The 17,742-nt window shown below is 41.8% G+C and overlaps 1 protein-coding gene across 9 annotated transcripts in view; it reads left to right on the top strand.

The window, feature by feature from the left end:
• Positions 1-17,742, top strand: part of FLT1 (fms related receptor tyrosine kinase 1) — a 232,178-nt gene that overhangs the window by 173,561 nt on the left and 40,875 nt on the right. For all 9 annotated transcript variants that reach the window (XM_053305539.1, XM_053305540.1, XM_053305538.1 and 6 more), the window contains 3 exons: positions 1,032-1,138; positions 3,278-3,413; positions 15,946-16,050. In XM_053305539.1, coding sequence (XP_053161514.1) covers positions 1,032-1,138; positions 3,278-3,413; positions 15,946-16,050 — 348 coding nt within the window. The remainder of the gene's footprint in view (positions 1-1,031; positions 1,139-3,277; positions 3,414-15,945; positions 16,051-17,742) is intronic.

The raw sequence follows: 17,742 nt of genomic DNA, 5'->3' as shown, positions 1-17,742 counted from the left end.
AGTTATTTAATAGCTGGCGGCATCTCAGTGAAGATCGCCCACATGGCTGGATTTACATTTAAATGATGCAGCTGGTGGGTTCTGATGGTGAAATTGGCACTGAAAAGCAGGAAGGCTATGCTGATCCCATGAAGAAGAACCAGGGCCTACGAAGGAAGTGCTGGTGCAACAAGAGAATCATAATAAGAGTGTGCTTCCCAACTAACTGCATCAAGAGGGGATGATTTTTGACAACTGCCCTTCCCAGTAAGCCCTCTATGACAAGTAACATCTAAAGGGCCCCTGGTGTTGTTGTAACATCAATGGTCATTGGTTACACATATGGTTAAATAGTAGGGATGTTCATGGAACAGTTTTTGCATTCCATTCAGAGCTTGGAATGGAATGCAAAATCCCCAGAATGTTCCAACTTGGAACATCTGAGCACCACTTAGGACTCCAAAATGGCCCTCTTCTGGCCTCTGTGCACACATGACAGCCATTTGCATGGTGGTGCTGATCACAAAAATGGCTGCTGCGCATGCACAGGAGCCAGAAAAGCACCATTTTGGAGATCAAAATGGTGCTAAGAATGTTTTTAGTGTTCTGAGTCAAAATAGGGCCATTCTGTTTTGAGCTCGGAACAGATCCTTCATTTAAAGGGCATTCTGTTCCGAGCTCGGAACACTCAAAACATCCAGTTCATGTTTGGAACGTTCCGACCACGAACCATTCTTCACATCCCTATGAAATAGCCCTAGTCACTTGTGGTATAATTTACTTGCCCATGCACCACAGTAGACATGAATGCTGCTAATTAGGTCTGTGCTGTGTGTTTGTTCATGTACACAGTTCTGGCAGGAGTTAACAACACGTGCATTATATCACAGTGTCATAACTTCTGTACCAACAATCATGCCATTCCGACTGGTTCAATGAAAAGCCTTTGAGATGAAGCTGCTCTGTACTGTAATCTTCCTTCAGTATGTGTTAAGTGCCATACTTTAAAAGAAGCTTGCTGTCTATAAAAATGTTTTTTTTAATTGTTTCAGGAATCCCAGAGAGCTCAAACTTGGAGGTAATAACACTGACATGTACCTGCGTTGCAGCAACACTCTTCTGGCTTCTATTAACCCTGTTCATACGCAAGCTAAAAAGGGTAAGGACAAAAACTCTAATATTAAACCTCTCCTGCCCCCCACCCCTGGTTCTTCACCCTAGCTTACATGCACTATTGTAATATCTCTTAGCTACAAACTTAATTCATGGCATGTGTAAAGCAAACTGTCTGTTTGAGTCTTGGATAGCACAAGCTGAACTCATGGATGTCTCTGTAAAGTGAACTTAAAATACCACTAGCCATCTCCTTTAACTACAAATTACTCCACAAAATAAGTGCCTTGTGGCAATTTAAAGTCCAACCAATACTAACTGGGCAAAGAGACACCTTTTAAAGTGGTGGGTGTCTTATATTTAGCAAGGGGAGAGCAGCGATCCCTATTCATCTCAGCATAGTGTCTTCCTGTGCCTGTAGCTGGTGTCCTCCTTATGTTTCTGCTTAGACTGTGAGCCCCTTTGGAACAGGGAACCACCTTCTCATTCATTTTCTTGGTCACTGTGAGAACTTCTGTTGTTGGAAAACGTATATAAACAATAAGCAATAAGAATAGTAAATGATAACATATTTGTTGTAGTATGACCTTTCTCAGGCAAGAACCTCCTTCATCAGATGAATGAAATAGGCAGCTCACTTAATGCAGTTAATAAAGTGGGATCTTACTATGAAAACTCATGCCATAATAAATGTACAAGTCTTTATGGTGTCACAATACCCTTTCTGTATGTATGTATGTATTGGTTTATTTCGGCCCAAGGCCAGCATACACAATACCCTTTCTAGCTTTTGCTGCAACAGACTAACACAGTTGCTACTTTAGGATTTGAAATAAGTGTAACTGTCTGCCAATTGTCACAGCAGTGGCTTACATGGTGGAACCGCCTTGGGATTGTTTAAATGAAAGCGGAATATAAATTTAACAATAGATAGATAGAGAGAGTAACCACCTGTCACCACTGAACATCAGGAATGGAGTGAAGGCCCTGCCATGACGGTGAATGACGTTACAAAATGTCTGCCATTGTAGAATGTTAACCAAAGAGTGGGCCAATGGAGAGCCTCACGTTGGATGCCCACATGTATCTTGATCTATTTCCTGTCAGCATGTCTTTGGCCCAGCATTTTGGACTGTAAATGGGATCCATGATTGATATGGCTTTTTCTGTAAAAAGTCACTTGACAGTGGAAAAAGTGGGTTTTCTTAATCGATTCTAAGATAATTTTACACACACACACAAATCATTTTGAAATACACTGCAAATATTTTGTGGTCATAGTGCATTTTAATCCAAATAGTTCTGCATTTTTATTGAAAAGAGGGTAAATTTCCAAAGGTAACATGCCTTGGCTTGAAGGCGATTCCTAGCTCCATAAATGCTCCTTGTGGGTTTTATTTGAATGTCTTGATAGGGTATAAAATAATCTACCATCTTCTCCCCAAATCACAGTTGTACAGCCTGATTCTGCATTAATTTACTCAGAAGTAAATCCCTCTGTTCAATGAGGGTTATTCCCAGCTCAATATGAAGGGATTGCAGCTTTAATCCTTCTAACTACAATGATTCTACATTTTTTGTTAGAAATTATGACTACAGGGAAATAAGATTGTGTAGGCAAGAGCCTACAGGGACATATGGATTCTTGAATGTTTGAAAAATGTGTACACAGAATGTTACTGACGCATGCTTTGCAGATTACATCTAAGCTTGCACAACTTTTAAACCACATTTGGCCAACAAAAAGCATCAACAGCTGAACTCGTCTGTTGCATATGTCAGTATTCTCTCTTGCAATTGTCTGCTGAAGCTATTTTTAGAGGCTGTAGTTAGTCATTTTCTGAAAATACTCCCGACTAGAATCCTGACTAGTACAGACTAGAATCTCTATCACATGGCCATTACTGGAGTAGGTCTCCATATGGATTTAATTGAAGAAATCAAGCTTGCAATATATATGAGTGAAGGTGGTGGAAATACAGCCTTAATGAAAAAGTGCATGACAATCTTAAGATGAAGAATCTTTAACAGATTGTACTTTGGAGCATGAAATGTACATCCATATGGCAAGAGGTGCAGCAGTCATATTTAATTAACTTGCCACCTTTCTGACCAAAGCCAGGAGAACCTGCCCACTATTGCTTATGCTTTGCAGTGACTTGGGAATTTTTGAATTATTTTCTAGCCTTATTCTTCTGACATAAAGACAGATTATTTATCGATCATAATGGATCCCGAAGAAGTCCCCTTAGATGAACAATGTGAACGACTTCCTTATGATGCCAGCAAATGGGAATTTGCCCGGGAAAGGCTTAAATTGGGTAATAATGATATGTTTATAATTCTACAATTGCATGGAATACGTGGTGGTGGTGGTGATGGTGGTGATGATGATAAATAGGAAACTGCCTTGTATGGAGTCAGACCTTTGTTCCATCTAGTTCAGTATTGTCTGTGATGACTGGGAGTGGCTTCTTCAAGGTTTCAGGCAGGAGTCTTTTCTAGTCCTACCTGGAGATGGTAGGGATTGAACCTGGGACCTTCTTGCTTTCCTATTATGCTACAGCTCCAAACCTTAAAAGAGAAGTGTTGCCATTAGGGCTGCTTGGTTTCATTGGTTTCAACAACAGATAAACTACAGCTCATTGGGGACAAATTATGAGCAATGGAGGCAAGTTTTAATTGGTTGTGCTGAGATTTCAAGGCACACTTCATGGGGCAAGATCCATTTCCTTCTGTATGCCCAGATCTGCATGAACTGAAGTCTGGGTATGCCAGAAGGAATCATCCTAGGGCTTCAAGTCCTTTACCGAACTGCCCAACAGTTCTTAGCTGAGAGCATGTTGTGCCAAACACTCTGCAATGTGCCCTCCCATTTTGATGATGAGAATGCCCATCCATACCTTCCATAGGGGGAACCAACAGACCTGATCCTCTCAGAGACCCCAGCATACAGACTGAACATGAGTAGTTTGTGCACTGGAAACCTAGAAAGGAAAGGGGAAACATTTTCCATGAGTTGTGTGTACAACATGCCCCACGCTAAGGTACTGACATATTGCTAAGCAGGAGAAAGCCTCAATAAATCCCTATGGAGATCTCTTTCTACACATATAGGAACATAGGAAACTGCCATATACTGAGTCAGACCATTGGTCTATCTTGCTCAGTATTATCTTCACAGACTGGCAGCGGCTTCTCCAAGGTTGCAGGCAGGAATTTCTCTCAGCCCTATCTTGGAGATGCTGCCAGGGAGGGAACTTGAAACCTTCTGCTCTTCCCAGAGCGGCTTCATCCCCTGAGGGTCATATCTTGCAGTGCTCACAGATCAAGTTTCCCATTCATATGCAACCAGGGCAGACCCTGCTTAGCTATGGGGACAAGTCATGCTTGCTACCACAAGACCAGCTCTCCTCTCCTGTATAGATATAGGTCTGCATGGATGGGAGGGGATGGATGATGCCCTTTAAGAATTTATTTTTTAAAGCCATTTGGCTCTAGTGTTCTGTTGTAATAGAAAATGAAAACATATGTGGTAGTTTTTGTTTATTAAACCATAAGTCATCTCACACTTCCTTCAATATCCTCAGAAGAGCATGCTTATTGAGGCATCGATCGGTGTTATACAATATTTATGTTTAATCATTCATTAACAGATTAACTGGTTGAAAGGCTGGTTCTCTCATTGTTTCTGGGAACTGTGTGGAGTGACCCTTAGATCTCAGCTCAGTCTGTATAGCTATAAAAAGATACTATTTTTTCATGAGAAATCAAGATTGCCAATGTCTCAAGATTATGCCCCTTAATTGTTACAGTTTCCCCACTAACCAAGCTTCTTATTCTTGAACTGATTTGCTTTAAAAATAACTCTCAATTCAATTGTTGCTATCTGACCTTTGCAAAATCATGTACAATCTAGATGCAAGGAAAAAAGTGACTGCCGAGGCTCCTCCCTTTTGTGAGCAGAGCAGAATAAAATAGTGCTGGTTTTGGACCAATTGGGAAGTTAACCACTTTTGCCCAGGGAGAAGTATTCACTGGTCACTCCTGTATATAAAACTGGAGCATTATGTGGGAATATTCATTTGTGTCCTCTTGCCAGTCAGAGACTAATGTGCCAAGAATTCTGGAAGCGGTTGGCCAAATCTACATCTGTGAGCCTTCAGGACATATGGGTATCAACGGTTCTGATATCATGTCTTGCCTTGTGGATGCAGGCCTGGGAGTGATGTCAGAAATGTATGGTTTATGAAGCTATGTAAGATATATTTTTATGAAATTGTGTTGTTGTGTATATTATTGCTTGTAAGCCATGCTAAGTCCTATGGGAGTAGGGCGACATATAAATCTAACTAACTAACTAAATAAATAAATAAATAAATAAATAGATGCCAGGTTTCCTTTGCCATGAAATAATACTAATAAAGCCATTTTTGAGAGGCCATGCTTCAGGTGTTGCAATACTTTGAGGTCATTCACACTATCAAAAACCTGTGTTCTACCCAGGTCTGAGAGCTGTGTGTGCTCCCAGTTTTCGGTTGTGTGGAAGCAAAGTAAGAAGAAAATCTGGGTAGAAGTGATTGTGTGCAAGCAAGGTAGAAGGAAAACCTGGGTAACTTTTCCATACAATCATTTCTACCCAGGTTTTCCTCTTACCCTGCTTCCACTCAACCAAAAATTGGGAGCGCACACAGCTCCCAAACCCAACTAGAACACAGTTTTTGCTTGTGTGAATGACGTCAGTTGCTCTTACATTTCCACTATCCCATTGAAAATGGGTGTAGGTGTTGAGCCAGTCTTCAGACTTGTAAAGTAGAACGCTTGTCTGGATAGTGAGCATGAGATTCCATTGCAATGACTCAGTTTTCAAGGCAATGTTGCATTGTACAGTGTTTTATATCTTTCCTGGGCCCCTTGAAAATTCTGTGAATTGGTGGCATGCATACTTGAAATGCAAAATGCTGTCCTTGACATGCAAGTGACTTTCATTCTGATGCCTCAGTCAGGGGATAAGGGCGTGTCATCATGAGAGGAACACATCCTGAAGTGGCTGTGTTAAGTGTACAGCTGTAAATATAAAGCCAGGGTACTGTGACTGACTGCTTTCTCCCCTGCTGAGTGAGACTACACTTAGTGGCAATCCCGGTTCTTGCTATATGGAAATCCTCACTTCTTGCAGGAATTAGTTAATTCAATTCCTTACGTTCCATCTTGTGCTTAGAAGAACAGTAGAGGCACAAATCTGGAGAGGGAGCTGTGTACTATTTAATGTGAAAAAATGGCATAAACAAGGAAAGAATGTTGTGATCATGAATGAAAACCAGATTCTGAAAAGTTGGCTGGGGACAGCATGTTTGTTAAATCATCTCCTGCACAATTTCCAGTTTCAAGGGAGTCAATCTAACCTCTCATTGACCTTGGCAGCTCATATTGCTATTATCTTGCAAATGTGACATGTTCTTGAGGAATATATATATATATATACACACACACACACACACACACACACTTTTTTTCTCTGTATGCAATATGCATACCTTCTCTTTCCCCCATTTTTCTTATCAAGCCAAATAAATTATCATTCATAACTACGAATCATGGCCAATCAATTATATTAATTTTAACACTTCTAAAACTATCCTGCTCCTGACCGATGCATTCATCTAAGCCTCTAAACATAACGTACTTATGATCATAGGAACATAGGAAGCTGTCACACTGTGTCAGACCATTGGTCCATCTGGCTCAGTATTGTCGACACTGAGTGGCAGCAGCTCTCAAGGGTTTCAGGCAGGAGTCTCTCCCAGCCCTACCCAGGGATGCCAGGGATTGAACCTGGGACCTTCTGCATGCAAAGCAGATGCTCAACCACTGAACTATGACCCCATCCCCAACAGTAATTGGTAGATGGAGACATGGAGGTCCGCAGAAAGGGCAGGAGGTGCACCATTTTTTGTCCAAGGTTCTGAACATCTTCACGGGGCTTTTGTCAAAATCCTTATGTGGCCCTATACATTTATTCACATTTATTAGTGAAATGCTTTTAGGTTCTCACTACCAATTTCATTCATTACATTTGTATATCACCCTTCATCTTAGGACCCCAAGGCAGTGAATAACAATTTTTAAAATAGCAATAATAATCAATCATCAAAACATTACAAAAACCAAAGAGCAATAAAACCATGGATTAAAAAGATATTCTCTGACCAAAACGCCTGAATAAAAAGGGCAGTCTTCAGACATTTACAAAGGATGGGAGGAAGGGAGTAATACAGCGCTCTCCTGAGAGTGAGGGGCAATTATCCAGTGGCAATTACTGAGAAGGCCCTTTTCTATGTGCATGTCAAATGAATTTCAATCGCTGTTGGCACATGGAGCAGAGTCCTCCTGGCTGATCTAGTCAGGTGGGTAGATTCAAGAAGAACAAGCGGTCCTTAAGGTACTTGGGACGCAAGTTGTTTAGGTAATAAGCCAGATGATGTTGACCCGGAAAGCACTCCCATTGTATAAGCTTTAACTTATAAAAGCTGTAACTTTTTAAAAGCACTGAACTTGGGCTCAGGATCCTGGAAGGAGCAGCTTCTCCCCTAGATCTCTCCACCCCAAGTTCTGGGATCTTCCAAAATTATCACATCTACACACACATACATACACACACTTACACTTTTGTATTCTTTCATTTTTGTTCAAAAACAGCATGCTCACACTGCAGCATTAAATACATGCCTCTTATTACAACAACAACAACAACAACAACAACAACAACAACAACAACACACAAACACAGACAGCTGGCAAGGTTACTTGCCTGCTCTAAGGCTAGCTCCACCCATTTCTATAATGTGGAGATGGAGACAGAGATGTACATAGCTAGCACTATAGCATAGTGTTAGCTATCTGCTATTTTATCATATGGGAGAAGTTGCCCCATCTGGAAAGAAGCCTCAGATTGCAAGGAAATACATGCTGACTTTATTGAAGTTAAGGGTGCTAGTCAGTATATGGGAATATGTGTTGAACATCTGGTTTTTGCCATGCTATGTGTGCTCACTTTTAATCAGGTGGCTCCCTCCCCACTTTAATAACTCTTCCATCAGTCCTGTCAAACCTCATCCTTCCCCCCGCCCCAATCAATACACTGCATAACCATCATATGGTCAATGAAGGGAAACCAGTCCATGAATGCCACTTTAGCCAGGAGGGCTCTGCATCAGACTTCCGTTCACATGACACAGATAACCTGTGTTCAAGGTGCAAGTGAATGGAAGCAGTGTTTCATTTTGAGATCTTCTTGGGGGGCTGATGCTAGTATGATTTTTCAGTTCAACAAAGAATGTTTACTCAGATATAAGTCCTACTGGTTCACGTTCTAGAGTGTACACTTCTGATTGGCTGCAATCCTATGTAGATTTACTTGGAAGTAAGCCCTATTGTACCCAGCGAGGCTAAATTCCAGTTAGACATGCACAAGATTGCAATGCACAGCTGCAGTGCTATACACCTTATTTATTTATTTATTTATTTATTCATTCATTCATTCATTCATTCATTCAGTTATTAGATTTCTATGCCCCCACTGAACTCTATGATATTTGCTTCTGACTAAACATGCATAGGATTAAGAAGTATGACAAAAATCTAGTACATTGCTGCAGTTATGCAATAATTTGCATACCTAGTAGTTACTTTAAATGATGTGACAAGTGAACTACTTAGTAGTCCGGCATGAGTATATTAACATTTGGCTTACTAAAACAGCAAATTGCAAATACTGGAAATGCGTTATAGTCCGTGCTTAAAGAAATATATGAAATTCAACATTGCCCTTGTTAATAGTACCTGTAATCAAACCATATGATATCCATTAAGTTGCAAACCCTTCAGTATAGTATATCTCTCACACACATCCCAGTCCCAGCAACGTAGGCTTCCTTCCAATATGAAACTCAAAGCAATAGAAGCAGCTTTATTAGTGCACCTATTCAGCATGTGTTGCAAAGCTCAAGTCTGCTTGTTCATAGCAGAAGGAAGTTATTGCTGCCCCACCCCCACCCCCGCAAACAGATTTTAATACATTTAAAATAACCTAAAGCAAAAGTCCTTTAACTTCAGCTGATGGGTCATGACCCACAAGTGGGTGCTGCCCCAACATAAGTGACGTTACCACCATTTAATTTTAGAGCATATTGGATGTGGGTTTTTTTCCTGTCCTGGCAAAGGACAGGCCTGTACCTTTCATAGCTATGTAGAAGAGGGAATTATCTGCATGTGCAGCTTAACTCATCCCTGCTGCTAAATAACATCCCTCCCAGATCTGTATCCATACCTGATTGTCTTATTATTCTGTGGTTTGAATAGTTTCGCTCTGTGTGTGTGTGTGTGTGCGCGCGCACACACACACACACACACACAGTATGCAATTATACAGCACAATATTCATTATTTATTAATTACAAGGCACTATGCATCAGCAATCAAATATTTAGAATTTTCCCCTAGTACCTTTTGGTTGTCCCAGACCAATATTGCGTTCACCCCATTCCAATCTGATATAAATTTAATCTTATTAGCTCCCTCTCTTCCCTCCTAAAAACTCATTAAAGTGTATGAACTCAGTCACAGCAAATGTTTTCCAGATATGTCTAACTAGTCATCAGTGTTGGTGGTAGGGGAGGTCTTTACTTTTTCATGTATATGCTAATTTGACTGTAGCAGTAATAATGAAGGTTCTGTATCAGTTCCTGTTCCTTGTTTTTAATAATGGCCTGGATTCATCTGTAAAGGTAAAGTGTGCCATCAAGTCAAATTTGATTCCTGGCGCCCTCAGAGCCCTGTGGTTTTCTTTTGGTAGAATACAGGATTCACCGGTAGTTGCACCTAAATACTCATGTGTAACAACTACTGACTGTAGATAGAGATATTAACTCCCATTCACATTTAAAGCCATGCCCAGCCAATTCAATGAAGCCTGGATAGGCATCCAATGCAAACATTGAGAGATATCAAGTTGTACATCCACATTGGCTACATGTGTGAAAGTTAGTTCTGTACACAGATCCCATGCTGAATTAGGACAGATAACTTTTGTCAGTCTAAGTACAGGATACCAGAGGATTTAGTGATATCCACATACTAACATCCCTCTAATTTTGTTTAATAATTAGGCAACTTCTCAACATATGTAAGTCAGCAGTGTTCTTTCAGTAACACTTCTGACAAAAATTGGTTATCTTCTGTTGCATTTCCCATTTCTTGGTAGATGTGAGATACCATTTATGCAATTCTTAATGTTATTCCTTTCTGTTGCAGTTTTCTATTAATATTAACAGTACGCTCCACAAGTTTTACTTCTTACAACAAAATTTCAGATTAAGTTATGTAACAATGTACAGCACTGTACTCTAGAGCACGGAACAAGCTTTTGGCCTTGACAGGAACTATGGCAGGATCCTCAGCTCCAGGCTGCCATATCCAACTCCAGTCCATGATCCATTGCACTGCACAGAAGCCAATGACAAATCTCACCAACTAAGGTTTACCATACTTGTGATGGATTTGAACATTAAGCTAATAGAACCTCTTCAGGCAAGCTGATGAAACATGAATGGAATTGCTTTGACTCCTTCAGCTTAATGTCAACACTGCATCGAACATGTTCTCAACATGTGAATCTATTAATGCATTTTTGTAATCTCATTGCAATAAAGAAACAAAAAACAAAAAGCATGTAAGCACTGCAACACCTGTTTGCAGATAGCTTGGCACCAAATATGATGCTTATGTTTTTCTTTCACATCTTAGCATGAGTTGGAGAGCAGCAAACCCAACCAATCCTAGAGTCTCATTTGCATAATTTGTGGATGGCAAATACCTTTAGTTTTGTGTCCAGTCAAATTCATCATAGGTACGGTGTACCTTTAGCACAGGCCTGATCAACTTAGTCCCCCCTAGCTGTTTTTAGACTACAACTCCCATAACCCCCTGACACAATGGTCAATAGACAAGGATTATGGGAGCTGTAGGCCAACATCTGCAGGAGGGCTGGAATTGAGCAGCCTGCTTTAGCATGTGAGATATGTCATTGGCTTCCAGTTATGCCTATAAGTCCCAGCGTCATAGATGAGCCATGAGCGGCTTCCTCAAAAGAGTTCAGGATCTGAGGTCAGGCAGGGAAGGTCCAGCAGGCAATCAGGAATCAAGGCAGGAGAGAAGACGGTGAGAGTCAGAGTCAAAGCCAGGGGCTGGGAACTGGAAGGGCGAACTGGGATTGTGCACCAAGCCATAGGTCAGAAACAGAGTCTAGGGTCAAGCCAGGCAAACAAATCAGAAGCCTGGGTTAAGCAATAAGCTGGACATCAGAGAAGTCAAGTAGAGAGACAATATGCAACACACAATGACCAAGGATAAATTGAGACAAGCTTTGCTTCAGAAAGGAAGCTACTTATACCTTTCCTGTTGTAAGGGGACCAATGGTTGATTCCACAGGGCAGAGCAGGGCTTGCCGAGGGCCTGGAGGCTCAATAGCCTGTTGCTGTTGTGGCAGTTGGCTGCCACAACAGGCAGTGACATGCAGAGCCTCACGTTGGGTAGAATCTGATACCCACTCTGAGAGCCTTGGCACAGGAGTACTGTTGTTAAAAGGGAAATTACTGAAAGTTGTCCTATTGAAATTAAGAAGACAAGCAAGGTATTGCCTACCTTGTCCTTTTAATTTCAATGGGACTGCTGTAAGTCACTTTCCTCATCCTGTCAGTAAGTCAATATTATTTCTGCTTAATGTCTAGGAAAAGTGATGCTCAGGGCTCAAGTCTAACTTGAAAACCAGTCTCTGTTCCGGAATAGTTTCTCCTGGTCCTGATGTTCTGGGGCTCTCCACAACTCTTAGAAGTGAAGGAAATGCACAGCGAACTTACTCAGAGGAAGTTTCTTCTCTGTTCCAGGATTCAGACTTTGCACTGAAAAGAGATTCTGGGGCTGAGCCCTGGAACAAATTAACCCCTGATGATGATGCTCAATAGAGGTAGGATATATCTGTGCTGCTGTATGGGCAAATAGGTCCTGAGTAGCTCACAGCATATCCAAGTAATATATAAAAACTGTCCCAATACACATTTACAATGAATCAATACCAAACAACTGCAGGATGAAGACAAATAGATAGCAGATCATCAGAGGAGTTGTTTCAGTGAAATGGAATTTCCCCCTCCAACCAGATGCAGTGTCAGTCTGCAGTTCCTTCTGCCATTCCCTTGCCATGCAGGGAAAAGTCTGGAATGTGGAGTATGATGTTAACTGCCAGGGACCAGAAGAGACTGTTATAAAGCCAGTGTGGTGTAGTGGTTAGAGTGCTGGACTAGGACCGGGGAGACCCGAGTTCAAATCCCCATTCAGCCATGATACTTGCTGGGTGACTCTGGGCAAGTCACTTCTCTCTCAGCCTAACCTACTTCACAGGGTTGTTGTGAGGAGAAACTCAAGTATGTAGTAATGGGCTCCTTGGAGGAAGAGCAGGATATACATGTAATAATAATAATAATTAATAAACATTTCCATATACCCCTGATACATTGAACTTTTTGGTGGCTTGTAATTGTAAGCCACTTTGGAAACTGACCTTGGCTAAAAAGCGAAGTACAAGTATGACAAATAAATGTACTTTAAGAATCTACAAATAACTCAATGCAGAGTCAAGAACACTTTCCAAAGGTCCTAAAAGGAAATATTTTGGTAACCTTCTGAAAGTTGTGAGGGGAAAAGAACCTTCTGATGAGGTTCTGGAACCTTCTGACGATAGGTCTGATCAACTTTGGTCTGCTCTGACGATAGGTCTGCCCAACCGCTCAACTTGAACAGGCCTGCTCAACTTCGGCCCTCCTGCAGATGTTGGCCTACAACTCCCATAATCCCTGGCTATGGGCCAGTGTGGCTGGGGATCATTCATTCATTCGATTTCTATACCGCCCTTCCAAAAATGGCTCAGGGAGGTTTACACGGAGAAATAATAAATAAATAAGATGGATCCCTGTCCCCAAAGGGCTCACAATCTAAAAACAACCACAGGGTAGACACCAGCAACAGTCACTGGAGGTACTGTGCTGGGGGTGGTTTTGTAGTCTAAAAGGGTGGAGTTGTAACCAAAACCAGCTGGGGGACCTAAGTTGAGCAGGCCTGTTCTAGAAGGCTCCAGAAGCTTCTGACTATAGAACTTTCTGAAAGTTATATGGGATTTTATTTGGTAAACCTCTCTAGTGGGTCTTCCACTACAGAGATGAAGGTCCTGTTCCTTGTCACTGTCCTGCTTGCCTCTGCTAGAACAGGTATGCCCTGGTCCTCTGAAGGCATGCGTTGGCATCTGGTGGGCCACTGTGTGAAACAGGATGCTGGACTGGATAGGCCTTGGGCCTGATCCAGCAGGGCTGTTCTTATGGGAGAAAGAAGTCCAAGTACCTGACTTTGTAAGCCTTGTATATTATAGTCTAAGGACATCATCTGTAACTGTGAATGCCAATGCAGTTGATCTGAGAGGGATGTGGATTACACCTCATATTCATAATAAAATTGCTCTGCATGTAATTATCCTCTGAAGCTGCTGGAGGGATTTTATGTGGCTTGTAAAGCGAGAAGAATTTGGTCCAAGAATTAAAATACCCAGATATGCTCTACAAGTGCTTAAGAGCTGAGCCCATGTTTGGCACTAAAATGTAGTGTGACTGAAAGCAGAATATGCGAGTGAAAAAAATGAGCTGTGTGAGTTTTATTAGAGTTTTCCATGAAACAGATTCTTCAGATAGAAAGGATATCTGGAACATCTACTGATGTTCAAATACCATAATACCCCCGTGGTGTTTTAGTGAGTACAGAGTGAAGGTTTACAACTTGTTGATTCCAAAGTGCTAAATGGACTGTTATTGCTCAAAACAGAGGCATTGTTCTCCAAGGAAGAGCTTCCTGAGGTTATACTTGCAGTGACTGGATTACTCCCTGGCCTACATGGGGGTCCTAAGAGGCCCATGGCAGAATTAAACTCCTGCCAGAATGAACATGTATCAGTGTCCTCTCCGTATTTCACTGTGTTGATGTTCTCCTGACTTTCTGAATCCATGCTGAGGGCCAGTTTATTGCACATTTTACTACACTCTGCACTTGGTGTATGGTAAAATCTTCCTCCTACATGATACAGATGATCAAGCTACCTAGTTTGGTTTGCATGGAGGAAAGCTGGTCTGGTGGCAGCAAGCATGACTTGTCCCCTTTGCTAAGCAGGGTCTGCCCTGGTTGCATTTGAATGGAGACCACATGTGAGCACTGTAAGATATTCCCCTCAGATGAAGAAGCCGCTCTGGGAAGAGCAGAAGGTTTCAAGTTCCCGCCCTGGCTTCTCCAAGAGAGGGCTGAGAGAGATTCCTGCCTGAAACCTTGGAGAAGCCGCTGCCAGTCTGTGTAGACAATACTGAGCTAGATGGACCAATGGTCTGACTCAGTATATGGCAGCTTCCTATGTTCTATGAGAGAGAGAGAGAGAGAGAGAGAGAGAGAGAGAGAGAGAGAGAGAGAGAGAGAGGAAATAAAAGTAGCAGGAAAGCAGTACTTTTGGCAAAATAAAGGAATTTTCCAGATGGGTTAGCAGCAGCGGGACCTGTCCAGCCCTTAGCCAGGGTCAAGTGGCCTGTCTCAGGCAGCAGAGTTTGGGAGTATCATTAGAGGGCATTGATTATTATTATTATTGTGTTTTTATTACCAACATGGGAGATGTGCCAGCTGGATTTTCTGTCTCAGCTACCAAAATATCTTGGGCCATTTCTGGGCAGGAATTTCATGATATCACAAAGCCATTACAGTTACAACACAACACAAGGTTTGCTGGGGGAAATGAACTAGGTTTGCCAGGTCCTCCGGAATTTAGGGTAGCCCCCAGATTTTGGCTCCTCCACCTGGCTGCTAAATTCCACCTGGATTTACATGGATTTCAAAAGCGCTGTCTGGATTGCCCGGATTTTACTCTGGAGCCCATCACATGGGAGGAGGGAAAACAGGAGAAAGTATACAAATCTGGCAAATAAATAAATAAATAAATAAAATGCAAATCAGTTGCCACTTAATTTGCATGATATGCAAATTAAGCCACCTGGATTTGGGAAGCTTGAATATGGCAACCCTTAAATGAACCAACAGGTCATGGCTCAGTTGCAGCAGTGTTTTATGACAGAGTGCATGCCAGCAGTTCAAGCAGTTTTGCAGCATGTAACGTGTTAATCTAAACACTGTTTTCTGACAGTAGCCAGTGCTGCTGCATCATCTCAAGGATTCAAGAGTGAGCTACATCCGGTGTGAGGTGTGTGTGTTGTGTTTTTTTATATTACATCAGTGTGAGTTTTGCCTTGGATTTTCTAAACAGTTTGTAATAAGTAAATAGTTCCCTGTTAAGCACAGAAGTGCCTCAAATTCCTTCTACTGCTCTGAATTGCCACTGTAAGACACATGAGGCTCAGAAGCAGCCACATGTGAACTTTTCCTTTTCCCAGCCGGAAGTGGCCAGGTGTGATTGTTTCTCCTTTCCCCAACCATGCTCATTTCCCCATCTGCGCTTAGTTATAAAACTATAATTAAGAGTTTGACCACTTGTGGCTCCATTTATATGGTCACCTGCTTTGGGCACAGTTCAGTGAAATAGTGGTATAAAAATATTATACATTCATAAGTTTGGGGATGCCGTGCGTATGGTTACAGTTTTGACACAATCTAGCCAAAAGCCTTTAAAATAGAATTCATGGTTTAATATGTATGAGTTTATCTAAAGATGGCTGCCTGTCTCTTTTTGAAAAAGCTCCTTTGATTGTGTTTTTGATGCAGGGAAGACACTTGGACGAGGGGCTTTTGGAAAAGTTGTACAAGCAGCTGCTTTTGGAATTAAAAAGTCACCCACTTACAAAGTAGTTGCTGTGAAAATGCTGAAAGGTACGTTGTGCGGCGAGACTCCGTCACCTTATGGTGCTTAGTGTGTGGGGTGTGCCGATTTTCAGCTGTTCTATATTGGTAGCAAATTTAAAATAATAATGAATACTTGCCTTTTTGGATTCTTGGTTACTTGTATGTTTACTCAACATATTTCAGATTGCTCCTTTTTCAAGGGCTCTTATTAATCCTTGAAACAGAGGATATACATCTAAATAAGGCTTTACTTAGATTTATATCTTTTATTTGAAGGATGGATCAGTAAGAGCCACTGAAAAAGGAGTAATCTGAAATGTGTTGGACATATCACACACCACGTGGAACCTGAAGTTCAGTGGCAGTGCCCTGGGAACGCCAATGTACCCAGCTTCCAGAGTCAGAATGGAGATGCCAAGATTGGGAATGTCATATGAACCCACAAGTCTCAGCATATCCTACCCTGCTTGCATTCTGAAATGCAAATGGAAATCCAATTCTGAAATACTTCTGAAGTGAGGAGCAGATGTCACGTTCTGGACCACAAGTAGGGTAGGATATTCTGAGACTGGCGGGTATGTACCGTTAGGGGTAATTACTCATATAGCAGTGTATTTCAGGAGCTAACTCACTCTCATTACAGCAGAAGTTAACAGAGTCTCAGGGGCAATAGCTTAAAAATGATAAACATGGAGATTCATGAAAGCTTAAACTAATCTACTTTATTCAGAAGTCCATGTTGATAGGAAAGACCTATATCTAACCACTGGCTACATGGTGGTCAGAGAGAGACCTATAGAAGCATGGTGCTCAGAGAGCGCGAGCTAGAAGCATTCTGAGGAGGAGGAGGAGGAAGTCACTCCCAGGAAGTTCCTGAGTAAATTCTATCCATAGTGGAGTCATAGAGGCAGAGATAAACAGGAAAGAGGAGATCCTAACTATCTATCTCTACTCCCAGAGTGAATCTCCAACATGTACAACATTCCCAATTTTGCCAAGGCTGTCTTGACATCAGAAGTCCGGCTCCTGTGCATCCTCAGGGCCGCTCTGCTTTTGGCATGATGTGTGAAGTATAATGTATACAAAGTTTTTGGAGGGCACTTTGAGGTGTTTGTTCCTTTTCTGTTCAGTGCCTTTCGCCCTCCCTGTTTTGTCTTTTGCATTTTTATATTGACATACTACATTCTTTCATGACAGCTGAGAAATTGGGTAAATTAGGAATGTCAGCTGCTCCTGCTTTATGATGTAGACCTGTAAGAGGCTACCTAGAGCAATAGTAATTATGGTATGTTCTAAAACCATTTACCATCAACTGCAGGGCTTCTTTTGTAAGACCCCAGAGCTGAGAGCCTCAGCCATTTCCCATGAAATGTCCTGGACACCACACAGATTCCCAGGTCCACAGTAACATATAAGTCCAATCAATATCAGAACTTGCATTGATGAGAGGACCAGCAGTTGCTTCTCCAGATGGAGAAGCTGAAGCAATCCAAAAAGAGGAAAACAGGACTCTGTGTTCCAGGCTTCAGCCAGGCTTCAAAGATTAAGGGAGATAGCAGTCCAGAGGCAGGGGGAAAGGATTTAGCGGTACCAACAGGCAAAGGTTCCAGCAGCCAGGATTCCAAAGAGCAGAGAGATTCAACTTAGAAAATAAAGCCAGCATCCCAGCACACCAGCATGCAGGTTTCTGGAACTGGTAATGCAACACTTGTTGGATTT

This window comes from Hemicordylus capensis, chromosome 3, assembly GCF_027244095.1.
Source record: "Hemicordylus capensis ecotype Gifberg chromosome 3, rHemCap1.1.pri, whole genome shotgun sequence".
Taxonomy (NCBI): domain Eukaryota; kingdom Metazoa; phylum Chordata; class Lepidosauria; order Squamata; family Cordylidae; genus Hemicordylus; species Hemicordylus capensis.
This window is presented reverse-complemented; position numbering and strand designations above follow the sequence as displayed.